Here is a 15,411-nt window from a genome sequence, read left to right on the forward strand (position 1 = left end):
TAGGATGCAGGATAGCAGAGAGAAAGAATAGAGCATGTCTATGGATGTGTGAATCCTGAGTAGGCATTAGAATGCATAAGAAAGAAGGAATGATCCCCAGAAATTCAACAACTGCCACCAATTTCACTCTTAAAAATGGTATTTATACAATACCTATTTTACCCTGGTAATTCCTACAAAGGATTTTTTTTTTTCATATCTGAATGGATTGACTTGATAACATGTTACCATGTCAGCAAAACATTAGTGTGTTTAATCAGCAACAAATTTGCTGGAAGGGTTTTCAGAGTGGAACGGATTGATATTTGTGCACTGATGCTCTTCAGGTTAGCAAAGCAGTTTTTCTTGAAGCTAGCAGAAAACAGGTGCATGTTTGAAGGTGCGGAGGGTGTAGACAGGTCAGCACATAGGCATAAGGGAGCCTCATTTGTTTTATTTTTATTTTATTTTACTTTATTTATTTACTTGGAGACAGGGTCTCACTCTGTCGCCCAAGCTGGAGTGCAGTGGCACAATCTTGGCTCACTGCAGCCTCTGCCTCTTGGGCTCAAGTGGTCCTCCCACCTCAAGTAGCTGGAACTACAGGTGTATGCTACCACGCTTCAGCTAATTTTAAAATTTTTGATAGAGATTTTTGATATCCACCTAATATTTTTGATATCCACCTAAAATTTTTGATATCCACCTAAAATTTTTGATATCCACCTAATATTACCCAGGCTGGTCTTGAACTCCTGGGCTCAAGTAATCCTTCTGGCTGGCCCTCCCAAAGTGCTGGGATTATAGGCATGAGCCACCGTGCCTGGCTCTCATTTGTTTTACATTTTCACAATGAATGAGAGATCACTTAATTTGCAATTTTTGGGCCCTGGTTTTGTTTAATGCTTTTTTCTGTGTTCCAAGTTAGGTTAAACAAGCCATTGTGTTTGAAAATCCGTCTTAATGCTGTAATAGTCATAGTAAATCTTGCTGTAAAATTATAATAGCAAAGAAAAAAAAAACCCTAATTAGTAAGGGATAAAGTGTATAATTTGTAAGAATCCAGAGCCCTTCTGGAAAACTGGTGGTAGTCTGTAACACTTCAAAGAAAAAAATGTTATGTGATTTCTTTTAAAATGATAACTTTGACAGCATTATAGAAATTTAGTACTTCAGAATATTGATTGTATTTTCGGTTCTCTTGGCAGCAAGTAATTTCAACTGAAAAAGACCGTGTAGGGATAGGGTCTTGTTCTGTTGTCCAGGCTAGAATGCAATGGCATGATCATAGCTCACTGCAGCCTCGACCTCCTGGGCTCAAGCAATCCTCCCGTCTCAGCCTCTCAGATAGCTGGGATTACAGGCACATACTACCAAACTCAGCTAATATTTTTAAAAACATTTTTGTAGATGTGGGGGTCTCACTATGTTGCCCAGTCTGATCTCGAACTCCTGGGCTCAAGCAATCCTTCAGCCTCAGCCTCCCAAAGTGCTGAGATTATAGGTGTGAACCACTGCACCTGGCCTTAATTTTCATTTTAATAATACTGTATCTATGGGAATACAAATTTCAGGCTTAAACAGAAATGCTTAGGAACAGAATTATTGTATAAATTGGCAATTATAGGCTATTTTCAAAGGCTTGAAGGCATTTCCTTCGTAGTTCATGATATTCCCGGTATCTCTACTTTGGCCTCTTTCTGGAGGTCCACTCTTAGCTCATTAATTATCTCCCTCACTCTGGCTTGGAGAGGCCTTTGCTTTCTAGTGTGAGTTCCCACCCTATGACAAACAACACCTGCTGTCTGTCCTGGGTCTGGTTCAATTGTGTGTAAGGTGGAACTGGCTGTGGGGACTGTTGCTTGTTGTCTGAGTTCCCCAACTGGAGCTAAGTGGCCAGTCCTGAGCAGCTTTGGAAGATCATTCCTGATGTTTTTGATGCTTCTCTTTTGTGTTCTTAATTCTGAGGGTAGTCATTGTCTTCTCAGTTATTTCACTGAGTTATAAAAATATCTTTCTTTTCCTGACCGTTATTAGCTTTCCTTTTATATACATACAAAATTAACTTTACATTGATTAAAAGCGGGTCAGAATTTCAGTGCCACTCAGTGTCTATTCAAAATGCTGCCCGCCCCTTTCTAAGTACTACCATGGCAGGGAGAAATAGTTCCCAGAAAATGGGACAGAGGTTTCTTTAGCTCAGTTTTCCACCCGTTCAGCAAACACCAAGTGATTACACCGTCTTGGTCCGGAACGTCCTCGGTACTAAAGCTGCAAAGGTGAAAAAGACATCATTTATTGCTAGGTGTTTTTATCTATACTTTAAGCTAGAAGCAAAGTACTGCAAGAAATAAAGATCTCCAACAGATGGTTTTCACAAACTAGGTATGCTAACATACACATCATAAAGAAAATGTGGAGGTGGGGAAGAGAACAACACCTGTTAATTGTTTTCTGAAACTTATTTATGAAAAACCTCAAGTGGAGCATCTATATCAAACAGGTATTATTTATGACTTTTAGTCAGGACGGGTCATTGGGAAGATTTTTGGCCAGGAACTGCATTGTTATGAGAAGAAAGAAGAGAATGTTTTATTTCTGATCGGCCCAAACTTAAGAAATAGGAAGATACCGAGCATTACATTGTGTTTATTTGTGTGTTATTTGGTTTATCGCTATGACATTAGGATGAAAATTTTTAGAATCTTAAGTTCTGGCTTTGTCATCTTTCAATGAGATGAAGTACGCTTGTTAGTTAATCTGCTGACTGTGATTGTGATTATCCAAGATCAGGAAGCTGTTCAGAAAAAGAAAAATGTCAGAAAACTTGCTTTACCAAAAAAACCAAAGAACTAGAATAACAAAGCAGAGTTTAGTTGTGAAAGAGTTAAGATTTGGGCACCATGAAGAGAACAGATCGTGTGTGTGTGCGTGCGCATGCCTGTGCATGCGTGCGTGTGTGTGTGTATGAGTGTGAGATAATGGGAAACAGCACTATAGATTTGCTGTTGGAAATGTCCTGTGTCTCATGTGGACTGTTTCTTTCTTCTCCAGGAACCCTTTCCATTAGAAGTTTAGAGGCTGTTATCAGAGAAATGCACATCAAAAGCACAATGAGATACCATCTCACACCAGTTAGAATGGCGATCATTGAAAAGTCAGGAAACAACAGGTGCTGGAGAGGATGTGGAGAAATAGAAACACTTTTACACTGTTGGTGGGATTGTAAATGAGTTCAACCATTATGGAAAACAGTATGGCGATTCCTCAAGGATCTAGAACTAGAAGTACCATATGACCCAGCCATCCCATTACTGGGTATATACCCAAAGGATTATAAATTATGCTGCTATAAAGATACATGCACACGTATGTTCACTGCAGCACTATTCACAATAGCAAAGACTTGGAACCAACCCAAATGTCCATCAGTGACAGACTGGATTAAGAAAATGTGGCAAGGCCGGGCGCGGTGGCTCAAGCCTGTAATCCCAGCACTTTGGGAGGCCGAGACGGGCGGATGGATCACGAGGTCAGGAGATCGAGACCATCCTGGCTAACACGGTGAAATCCCGTCTCTACTAAAAAATACGAAAAACTAGCTGGGCGAGGTGGCGGGCGCCTGTAGTCCCAGCTACTCGGGAGGCTGAGGCAGGAGAATGGCGTGAACCCGGGAGGCGGAGCTTGCAGTGAGCTGAGATCCAGCCACTGCGGTCCAGCCTGGGCGACAGAGTGAGACTCCGTCTCAAAAAAAAAAAAAAAAAAAAAGCCAAGTGTGGTGGCACATGCCTGTGGTCCCAGCAACTGAGGAGGCGGAGGTGGGAGGATCACCTGAGCCCAGGAGATTGAGGCTGCAGTCAGCTTGATAACACCACTGCACTCCAGCCTGGGTGACAGAGGGAGACCCTGTCCAAAAAATAATAATAATCATTGAATTTATTTTTCAGTTCACAAAATGAAAACATTTGCAGCCAGCACGTTTTGAATGATTATGTGCTGGGGCTGGCACCCCATTAAGTATTTCATGTAGCTTGTTTCATTTAATTGTTATAATAGCTGTATGTGTGTGTGTGTGTAAAATCTCCATTTTAAAGATTAGGGAATGGGCTTGGAGAGGGTGAGAGAGGTTTGACCAAGGATATAAAACTAGCTTCACGGTAGAGCTCAAGTGTGAACCAGTGCATCTGAATCCCAGGGGCCAGGGCCTGACTGATGCTCCTTCCACTTTCTGAGTTTTAGGTTGGGTTTGGAGTTCAGGTTCAACCTGCCTTTCTACTCATCTGCTCGTGGAGGGGGGATTATAGTTAATGATATGCTTTTCCAAAAGCAAATGTTATGCTTAATGCTGAGTTGTCTTAGCAACATAGAATGAGCTTAAGGATCAAATTTTATTTAAAAACCTTGTTTTACTTGAGTTAAGATCTTAGATTTCAATAACCTAAAAAATTATTCATCCATCCAAAAATACTGACATGAAATACATTCTTACAGTTGCAGTTAGATAGTCATAAAAGAAGGCATCACCTGTCATGCTTAGATTGTTTTCATTTTGGTCTGTAGTCTGTTGCTTTGATCTCTTGGGTATTTACTTGCACTTTCTGTTTTATTTTATTTATTATTTTGTATTGGGGTACATGTGCATGTTCTTTACTTCAGTGTATTGTGTACCGTGGGAATTGGGCTTCTCGCATACCCATTACTCAAATAGTGAACATTGTACCTGTTGGGCAATTTTTCAACTCTCACCCCGTCTCATCCTCTTTTGGAGTCTCTAGTGTCTATTATTTCCATCTTTAGGTCCATGTGTACCCATTGGTTACCTCCCACTTAAAAGTGACAACGTGTGATATTTGATGTTCTGTTTTTTAGTTCACCTAGGATGATGGCCTCCAGCTTCATCCATGTTCCTGTAAAGGACATGATTTTGTTCATTTTTATGGCTGTATAGTATTCCATGGTGTATATGTACCGTATTTTCTTTATCCAGTCAACCATTGATGGACTCTTAGGTTGGTTTCATGACTTTCAGCTATTGTGAATAGTGCTGCGATGAACATACGAGTGGGTACAGGTGTTTTTTTAATATAATGATTCCTTTTCCTTTGGATAGATACCTGGTAATGGGATTGCTGGGTTGAATGTTAGTTCTATTTTTAGTTCTTTGAGAAATCTCTCCAAAGAGGTTGAACTAATTTACATCCCCACCAACAGTGTGTAAGCGTTCCCTTTTCTCTGCATCCACGCCAAATCTGTTGTTTTACTTTTTAGTAATAGCCATTCTGACTGGTATAAGATGATATCCCATTGTAATTTTAATTTTGTGTTTCTCTGCAAATGATTATTAGTGATGTTGAGTGTGTTTTTCACGTTACTTACACTTTCTTATTTCTAAGGTGTGGGAGAAAGAGTGTGTGTGTGTGTGTGTGTCAAGCACACCTGACACCAATACCTTAACTTAAACATACCTGGAGAATGACTGTATATTCTAAGAAGAATGTGTGTTCTGAGCTCTGAACTAGGACATCCAGGAGTGGCCAACCTGGGGATTCATTCTCTTTGTTTTTTTTCTGTGAAGGGTTTATTTGGGCAACAGAATGAGAGAACCTCATTCTCTATCTATGAGGAACATCTGAACCCCTAGCCCTTCCTATGGAATGCAGGTCGTACAGGGGATCAAAGCCCTTTGTTTTGGGTTAAAGTGGTGCCTGGTGGGGATTGCTAGTGGGGCCAGGGAGTACTAAGTGAAATGCTGTATAAACTGCATGATTTTTTTTTTCTCCCCAGACAGAGTCTTGCTCTGTCGCCCAGGCTAGAGTGCAGTGGCGCAATCTCGGCTCACTGCAACCTCTACCTCCTGGGTTCAAGCGATTCTTCTGCCTCAGCGTCCTGAGTAGCTAGGACTACAGGCGTGCATCATCATGCCTGGCTAATTTTTGTATTTTTAGTAGAGATGGGGTTTTGCCATGTTGGCCAAGCTGGTCTTGAACTCCTAACCTCAAGTGATCCACCCTCCTCAGCCTCCCAAAGTGCTGGGATGACAGGCATGAGCTGCCATGCCCAGCCAAACTGCATGCTTTTTTTTTACAAGCAATTGTGGTTCTCCTGCCCAGCCCACTGCCACTGGACTGCCCTGTTTGTGAGTCCCTTCAATAAACCCTATATCTTGGCCAGGCGCGGTGGCTCACGCCTGTAATCCCAGCACTTTGGGAAGCTGAGGTGGGTGGATCACGAGGTCATGAGTTTGAGACCAGTCTGGTCAACATAGTGAAACCTCATCTCTACTAAAAAATAAAATAAAATTAGCCAGGCGTGGACGTGTGCACCTGTAATCCCAGCTACTGGGGATGCTGAGGCGGGAGAATCGCTTGAACCCGGGAGGCAGAGGTTGCAGTAAGCTGAGATTGCGCCATCTCACTCCTGCCCAGGCAACAGTGTGAGACTCCGTCTCAACAACAATAACAACAACAGCCCCTACGTCTCGTTCACTGGCTCTGAATCTCTTTGCCGGCCCCTCACAGGTGGTGCTATCCCTAGTGAAGTCAATCAGGGTCTGGCAGAATGGTAAAATAAAATCACTTTCAGAAAACTAAGGCACAACTGAGCAGTGAAATTCAACTTTATTTTGTCCACGTTCTTCGTTATTGTTGTTAAGGTGACAGTGACTGGGATAATAGCAAATCCTTAATGAACGTTTTTCGTGTGCCAGACACTCCGCTAAGGCCTTCACGTGCATTATCTCATTTAATCCCAACAAAAATTCTTCAAGATACTTACCGTTCACAGCTAAGAAAGTTATATTTCAAAGATGGCCAATAAGAGTCAGAGAAGACACATGAACACGCTTCTCCCCCAGGCCCAAGCTCCATGAGGAATCCTTATCCTGCAGAGAGAATATATTCTTCAAAAGGAACCTAGAAATAATTGATTTAGAACTATCAGGAGTCAAGGAGATATATATTTTTTCTTTGTTTTTTTTCAACTCTTAAGTTCAGGGGCACAAGTGCAGGTTTGTTCTATAGGTAAACTTATGTCATGGGGGTGTGTTGTACAGATTATTTCATCACCCAGATATTAAGCCTAGTACCCATTAGTTATTTTTCCTGATCCTCTCCCTCCTCCCACCCTCCACCCTCTGATAGGCCCCAGTGTGTGTCACTCCCCTCTATGTGTCCATGTGTTCTTAGGATATGTATTTTTGCCTGTTTACACAAGTCTTTCACGTTCTCTGTTAGACTGAAGGACTTTTAGAACAGCGTATCTCTTATTGCCTTCTACATTGAGTCAAGAGTAGTGCCTGTCAAACCAAGCTGCATGCTGGAATCACACGGAGAGCCCCTTAGAAATCCTGATGCCTGAGGCCCCTCCCCAAAGACTGTGATTTAATGTGTTTGGGATACCGCCTGGACGTTGGCATTCTTAAACGTTTTTTGGGTAATTCCAGTGTCCAACTAGAATGAGTGGTGTATGCCAGTGGCTACCTAACTTGCCTGCACATTGGAATAACCTGAGGGGCTTTGGAAACTATGAATTGCCTACACCCCTCTGCCAGAGATTGGCGTTCAGTTGATCTGAGCTGTAGCCTGGATTGTGGGAATTTTAAGATTCCAAGGTGATTTCTAACGTGCAGACAGGTTTGGGGCCCTCTGGTTTCATGCAGTGGCTTTTAGCCTTGGCTATACGTAACAATCATCTGAGAAGCTTTAACAAAACTCATTGCCCAGGCTTGCACCCACTCTGATGAGACAGACTCTTTGGAGGTGGACCTAGGTGGCGGTATTTTTTTTTTTTGAGACGGAGTCTCACTCTGTTGCCCTGGCTGGAGTGCAGTGGCACCATCTCCTCTCACTGCAGCCTCTGCCTCCTGGGTTTAAGAGATTCTCCTGTCTCAGCCTCTCGAGTGGCTGGGATTACAGGTGCCTGCCACCACGCCCAGCTAATTTTTGCATTTTTAGTAGAGACAGGGTTTCACCATGTTGCCAGGGTGGTCTCGAACTCCTGACTTCAAGTGATCCACCCACCTTGGCCTCCCAAAGTGCTGGCATTACAGGTGTGAGCCACCGTGCCCGGCCTATTTTTGTTTTTTGAGACAGGGCCTTGCTCTGTCATCCAGGCTGGAGTGTAGTGGCACGATTGTGGTTCACTGCAGCGTCAACCTCCCAGATTCAAGGGATCCTCCCACCTCAGCCTCACAAGTAGTTGGGACCAAAGGTGTGTGCCACCACGCCCAGCTACCTTTTTTTTTTTTTTTTAATTTTTAGTAGAGACAAGGTCTCACTATATTGCCCAGGCTAGTTTTGAACTCCTGGGCTCAAGCAATTCTCCTGCCTTGGCCTCCCAAAATGCTGGGATTATAAGTGTGAGCTACCGCACCTGGCCTGTGGCAGTATTTTTTGAAGCTCCTCAGGTGATTCCAGTATGAAATATGAAGTATTCCAGGATGAAGCCAAAGATGAGAATGATTAGGTCTCTTCTTTTTCTCTCCTATACAGTTTTGGATCAACTACATTTACTTTCCCAGCTTGAGGAATGATTGGTCTAGAAGAGGCTTATTCTTATGCAGATATACTGAGTTCATTTTCTTAGATCAACATGAAAGAATACAAAGCTAAGCAAATTATGCAAAGGGACTTATTCTGCATCCCAAATAATTAGCTAACAAAGCTAGTTTTGCCTGCTTGTATTGATGTAGTTTAACTGGTACCAAAACTAAGAATGAGGTTACTGACTGATTTTTCTGATTTGGTAATTCTAGTCCCACCCTGTCCTTTGGCCTTTGTTTTGTATTCTTTGGTATCAAAAATGAATTTGCTCTATAAAATCAAAGCATCATTAAGAAAAATGTGAGTGACATCCTGTGTCTGTGCCCTATGTAGCTGGGTCCTTCTCACTGTATTTCTGCAGGAGTACCGGGCGTCAAAGCAGAGCGCTTTGAAGAAGGAATGACGGTAAAGCACTGTGCATTGTCCCTCGTGGGAGAACCAATAATGTACCCAGAGATCAACAGGTTTTTGAAGCTACTCCACCAGAGTAAAATCTCCAGCTTCCTGGTCACAAATGCACAATTTCCTGCGGAAATCAGGTGAGTTCTCCAGCCTATGGAGAGATGCTGCGTGAATCTATGTTTCACTGCAAAGTAAAACTAATAGGCATTAATGCCATCAAATAGGATTTATTGATTACTTACAACATACAAATGTCGGGCTTTGGGAGGTGAAGATGGTCCTGCTTTTCAAAATCTGTTCTATTAGGGACAAACATTAGTAAAAAGACTAGAGGCACAGATACGTCGCTAGGGGAATTCAAAAGAGAATGAATTTTTTTTTTTTCCAAATGGGAGAGGCAGGGTAAAACTTTCCAGAGAAGCTGTCATTTAATTTTTTTTTTTTGAGTCAGAGTCTCACTTTGTCTCCCAGGCTGGAGTGCAGTGGCGCGATCATGGCTCACTGCTACCTCCGCCTCCCAGGTTCAAGGGATTCTCCTGTCTCAGCCTCCTGAGTAGCTGGGTCTACAGGTGCCTGGCACCATGCCCAGCTAATATTTATTTATTTAATAGTGATGGGCTTTCACCATGTTGGCCAAAATGTTCTCGAACTCCTGACCTCAAGTGATCCTCTTGCCTCAGCCTCTCAGAGTGCTGGGATTAGAGGTGTGAGCCACTGCGCCTGGCCTAATTTTTATCTTTATGTCTGGGACTAGTACTTGAGAAGGTAGGAAACTATATTGTTGTTAAAAAGTAACTTCCTGAGAAAGACGTGGAGTTGTGGTATTTGTGATAACCATTATGTAAGTATAGTTTATTTAGACCATAGAGTGTGTGAGAGTGGCAGGTGGAAGTCAAGTTGGAAAGGTTGGGATTAGATGGTCTAGGACTTCAAATGCGGTCCTTTCGAAAGATCTTGCTTCTTGCAGAGCAGTCTGCTGGCGTGGTATACAATGGGGGAGACAAGAAGCAGCAGGAACCTAGATAGGAGATTATGATGTTTGCTTAGGTCAGAGTTATAAGGGTGGAAGCAAGTCAGTGGGAATGAGGGAGTCTTAAAAAAGATGCTGTTAAGCTGGGCGTGGTGGCTCATGCCTGTAATTCCAGCACTTTGGGAGACTGAGGCGAGTGGATCACCTGAGGTTGAGGTTCAAGACCAGCCTGACCAACATGGAGAAACCCCATCTCTACTAAAAATACAAAATTAGCTGGGCATGATGGTGCATACCTGTAATCCCAGCTACTTGGGAGGCTGAGGCGGGAGAATCGCTTGAACCTAGGAGGCGGAGGTTTCAGTGAGCTGAGATTGCACCATTGCACTCCAGCCTGGGCAACAAGAGCGAAACACTGACTCCAAAAAAAAAAGATGCTGTTGAAGGATTGCTAGGTACGATTGGCAAACTGCTTGTTTGGCTCTGAGAGGCTAGCGGAGAAGAGGACTAGGTAATTACACTGAAGGTTCCAGCCGTGTTGATTGCTAGGATTATGAGGCCCCATAACAGCAGAGGGCTCTTGTAAGGAAGGGTCAGGTTCAGGTGGTAGGATGATGAGGTTGGGTTGGACGACTTAAGGGAGGGCTCTCCTGATAGGGATGGTCAAAGGCATCTCCTGGGGCCTCTGGGGAAATGACCTGTTTTTGTGTCATACTGGGACTAGGCACACGCTGTAGCACCAAAAGTATTATTCAGTTTTACTCGTCTGTTATTTATTGGTGTTTTCCCCCATTAGACTGCAAGTTCCTTGAGATCAAGACCTCTGCTTATTTATCTTGGTGCCATTTTTTGCCTGGTGCACTGTAGGTGCTCAGTACATGGGTAGTGAAATATTGGGGAAATAGGGAAAAAAAGAGATCTTTTTGAATTCAAGTTTGTTTCCTAAACACTGGCCAATAAAGTAAGGTTGTAAGAATTAAAGAAAGAGGAGAGAAACACGAAGGGTGGCTTAAAGGTTAACAGGTTTATTTTGAACCTGGGAGGGACTTCTCACTGAGCTAGGTCAGAAGCCACACTCTGTTACAGACTAAGGATTTTGAAGGATTCAGGGTGCGAGAGTTTATCAGAGGCCTGGACTGCTTCTGTGTCTCTTTGTTGTGCTTATCTAGGAGGGAGAGGTGTGTGCCTGTTCCCATACCACTTTCTGCAGCTGCAGGCATACCCTCGAGTCAGCTTTTAGCTTCCCTATCTTACTGCACCTGAAGGGAAAGGAACGTGCTTATTAAGGCCCACTGTTTTACTGGGGCCCAGTGTATGAGGGTGAAGTTTGGCAGTTACCCAAGAGACTTTCCCCCGACCTCCCTCTGTGCCCCAGGGATCTTATCTGTGTTTTACTGTCTGCTGTTTCTGGCTGCTTGTAGTTGGAAGTGATTTCCTTGAAATGCCTAAAGCTAGAAAGGGAGCTGGAACTTAAAGTGGGAGGGTTTGTTTGACATGACAGTGCTCCTGCTCTGTCAAAGATGTGAAAAAAAGGTGAAAATATTTGCAAAAAATGAAGACCATGGTTATTTCTAGAAAGATTGACCACATACACACAGTCAGCTTGAAATATTTATTTATTTATTTATTTTTGATTCAAAGTCTAGCTTTGTCGCCCAGGCTGGAGTGCAGTGGCACAATCTTGGCTCACTGCAACCTCTGCCTCCCAGGTTCAAGCGATTCTCCTGCCTCAGTCTTCCCAGTAGCTGGGACTACCGGCGCATGCTACCACACCAGCTAAGAGACGGGTTTCACCATGTTGGTCAGGCTGGTCTCAAACTCCTGACCTCAAGTGATACACCCACCTCGGCCTCCCAAAATGCTGGGATTACAGGTGTGAACCACGAAACCCAGCCTGAAATGTAATGTCATAGGAAATCGAAGAGTTGATTAAAATTATTAGCTACCAGGCAATAATATGAAAATCAGTGTATTATCATAAAGATAGCTAAGCTATTACTTTTTGAAGTTGTATAAAAAGGTGAAGTTAAAAAGTTTTTAAGAAGTCGATGTGTCTATTTTACATAGGGTTGCTGTTTCTGTTTTTAAAAACTTTAGTTGGGTTTTAAATCCCTGAATTTTCACATGGCTCATGTGGGGGACATTGGGATAGAGTGATGTTTGGGGTATATGCATAAAAAAAGGGATTCTGTCTTAAATTAAAGGCATACATCCCCCAAAAAGAATGGAATCTGTTAGTTGTAGGATGTAGTACTTTTTTGCAAAATGATAACCAGAGAAAATTCATTGTTTGATCATGAATGGAATTGTCTGTGAATGCCATCATGGATTGAGGAAAATTATAGAGTATGATATAAGATATTTACCCGAAAACATCCAGCAAAATGCTGGGCACATTTGGTAGATGTTATTGAGTCTCTCTTACCCTCTTTTGCTGGTGAGTCTTCTCAGGCCTGCAGAGGGATCATGGAATGCCACAAGATGTTCATACTAGCCTCGATTGCCATCTTCAACAAACGAAAGAGATAGGATGGCCTATGATTCCGTAGAAATATTTCGTCATTTACTAAACCTGACTGGTAAATGAGGAGGGAGACAAAAAGGAAGAAGTGAGGTGGCAGGATTGGGGTAATAGGAAGAGTAGCAAACTTCTCCGATCCTGAAAATGAGTGTTTAAAAAGTGGATGGGTTTACTCTATCAGGAATCATGAAGAAAGAAGGAATGCTTAGGAAATAGAGGTTATGCTTTTGGATTTTTTTTTTTTTTTTTTTTTTTGAGATGGAGTCTCCTTGTGTTGCCCAGGTTAGAGTGCGGTGGCGCGATCTCGGCTCACTGCAAGCTCCGCCTCCAGGGTTCAAGTGATTCTCTTGCCTCAGCCTCCCGAGTAGCTGGGACTACAGGCACCTGCTACCATGCCCAGCTAATTTTTTGTATTTTTAGTAGAGACGGGGGTTTCACTGTGTTAGCCAGGATGGTCTCAATCTCCTGACCTCGTGATCTGCCCACCTCAGCCTCCCAAAGTGTTGGAATTACAGGTGTGAGACACTGCGCCCAGTTACGCTTTTGGATTTTTTTTTTTTTTTTTGGAGACGGAGTCTCACTCTGTCGCCCAGGCTGGAGTGCAGTGGCCGGATCTCAGCTCACTGCAAGCTCCGCCTCCCGGGTTTACGCCATTCTCCTGCCTCAGCCTCCCGAGTAGCTGGGACTACAGGCGCCCGCCACCTCGCCTGGCTTTTTTGTATTTTTTAGTAGAGACGGGGTTTCACCGTGTTAGCCAGGATGGTCTCGATCTCCTGACCTCGTGATCCACCTGCCTCGGCCTCCGAAAGTGCTGGGATTACAGGCTTGAGCCACCGCGCCTGGCCTATACTTTTGGATTTTTAAAGCATCCTTGAAGCTTGTATTATGAAGGGTGCTGTGCTTCAGGGAATAGCCATGCAAACTGTGTTGCATCTTTTAGGGTATGTCCTTCCCTGACATAAGAGGGAATATGCAGAAAGTAGCCATTCTAGATTCAGATCTCAAAAAGTGGGCACGTCTTTGTTATCCATTGAAATACCCATCTCGAAAAAGAAGAACAAAAGCGAGTCTGAGGTCTACAGATTACTGCTAGGATATGGGAAGAATTTCTGATAATGCGAGTCTGGTATACCTGGGTTGAGGACATAATCTTTCAGCTTACCTTTTTCTGAAACAGAGCAGTCCTCCTGGCTTGGGAATAATGTATGTCCAAATGTTAGGAGGTCCTAAGTATAAGACGACCCTCCTACCCCCACATTTTCCCAATGAAAGATTTGAATTATCTAGAAAAAACTTCAAAAACAGAATGATGAGAATTGCCATGCTAGATACTATGATGTGTCATAAAACCACAAGTTTCAAATACTCTGGACTGTAGAGTAGTGAAACAAGATAGTGTTCAGACAGCCTTTACTTTTAAAGTAATACTTTCTGGACTTGAGGCCTCTCTGAATTAAACTAAGGATGCTCCCTGCAAACCCCCGTATCCCAAGAGAAAACAGAAAGAAAAAGTTTTCTAAGAGGAGATAATCTTACTTATTTCTATGAATAGGAGGAATCAGAATACCAGTTGTCTCTGGTGTCTTAGTTTCTTGCAGAAAAATAAGGCTGTAGATTAACTAATAGAACACAGAAGCCATGTATTTTGGAAGTTTCCTTTAATGTCGATAATGCTAATTCTGTACAGTAAGTCAGCTCATACAGTTCAGCTATTTGCTGAGCCTCTTGCAGCCATTTCATCTTTGAGCACACTGTAAGAATTAAAGAAAGAGGAGAGAAACAAGAAGGGCAGCTTGACAGTAGGTAGGTTTATTTTAAACCTGGGAGGGACTTTTGAGCTTACACACACACTAGGAAGTAATACTGTTCTCTGGGTGGTTTGGTGGCCTATTTATTTTTTTAATTAGAATTTTTTTTTTTTTTTCCTCTAAGTAACCGCAATACCACCTGTACTCTGGTATCTTTTGAGGGCAATCTAGACTTTGTCAATTGTCTGTATTATATTCAGGCTAGTGGCTTTTTCAGGGTACTAAACCTTTCCCTAAAAGGGTTTCAGTCTTCCTTCCAGCTCCAAAGCATATGACTGTGTATTAGTCTGTTCTGGCATTGCTATAAGGAACTAACTGAGACTGGGTAATTTGTGAAGAAAAGAGGTTTAATTGACTCACAGTTCTGCAGGTTGTACGGGAAGCATGGCAGGGGAGGCCTCAGGAAACTTACAATCATGGCGGAAGGCAAAGGGGAAAGCAGGCACATCTTCACACAGCAGGAGGAAGAGAACGAAGGGGGAAGGGAAGTGTTACACACTTTTAAACAACCAGATCTCGTGAGAACTCACTCATTATCACAAGAACAGCAAGGGGGAAGTCCCCATCACGCAACCACCTCCCACCAGGCCCCTCTTCCAATATTGAGGGTTACGAATTCAACATGAGATTTGAGTGGGGACAGACAGAGTCTAATTATATCAGACTCTTTACTGACAGTTCTGCCCCTGAGAGTAGTTTTCACAGTGAGTGGTCCTCCAGGAGTTTTGGGAGAGCCAGATATTGGTTGTGGTTGCTGTATAGAAGCAAACACCTTAGGCAAATGAGAAAGCTTTTGCTCTCTGAGTAGCTTTATGCTTTTGTTTGTCAGAGGTTAATAAAAGTGACAAGAATGTGTAACGCACTTCATGTTAATAGGCCTGGTGGTGATTAGACAAGAAAAAAGCCATTTCTTGATAGGAAAGTACTGATATATTTTAACATGTGTCAGTTCTCTTTTGCTGCAACCACTCACCTCAAGCTAACAAACAATCATTTATTTAGCTCATAACTCTGCAGATCAACCTGGAAGTCTTTTGCTGGTCTCAGTGTTGTTCACTGGGTGGATCTGCCAGGGCTGGCTGATTGACGATGGGCTGGCCTGGGACCCGGGGGCCGCTATTCACGTGGCCTCTCATCCCCCAAGAGCTGTGCCGCACTTTATCACAGCGTGGCTGGGTTTCAAAGAGCGGC

The 15,411-nt window shown here is 43.1% G+C and overlaps 1 protein-coding gene across 3 annotated transcripts in view; it reads left to right on the top strand.

Annotated features, from left to right (window-relative positions):
* Positions 1-15,411, top strand: part of LOC103246597 (S-adenosyl-L-methionine-dependent tRNA 4-demethylwyosine synthase TYW1) — a 266,737-nt gene that overhangs the window by 101,021 nt on the left and 150,305 nt on the right. For all 3 annotated transcript variants that reach the window (XM_073012657.1, XM_037990534.2, XM_037990535.2), the window contains exon 12: positions 8,881-9,058. In XM_073012657.1, coding sequence (XP_072868758.1) covers positions 8,881-9,058 — 178 coding nt within the window. The remainder of the gene's footprint in view (positions 1-8,880; positions 9,059-15,411) is intronic.

The sequence above is a fragment of the Chlorocebus sabaeus genome, chromosome 28, assembly GCF_047675955.1.
Source record: "Chlorocebus sabaeus isolate Y175 chromosome 28, mChlSab1.0.hap1, whole genome shotgun sequence".
In the NCBI taxonomy this organism is placed as follows: Eukaryota; Metazoa; Chordata; class Mammalia; order Primates; family Cercopithecidae; genus Chlorocebus; species Chlorocebus sabaeus.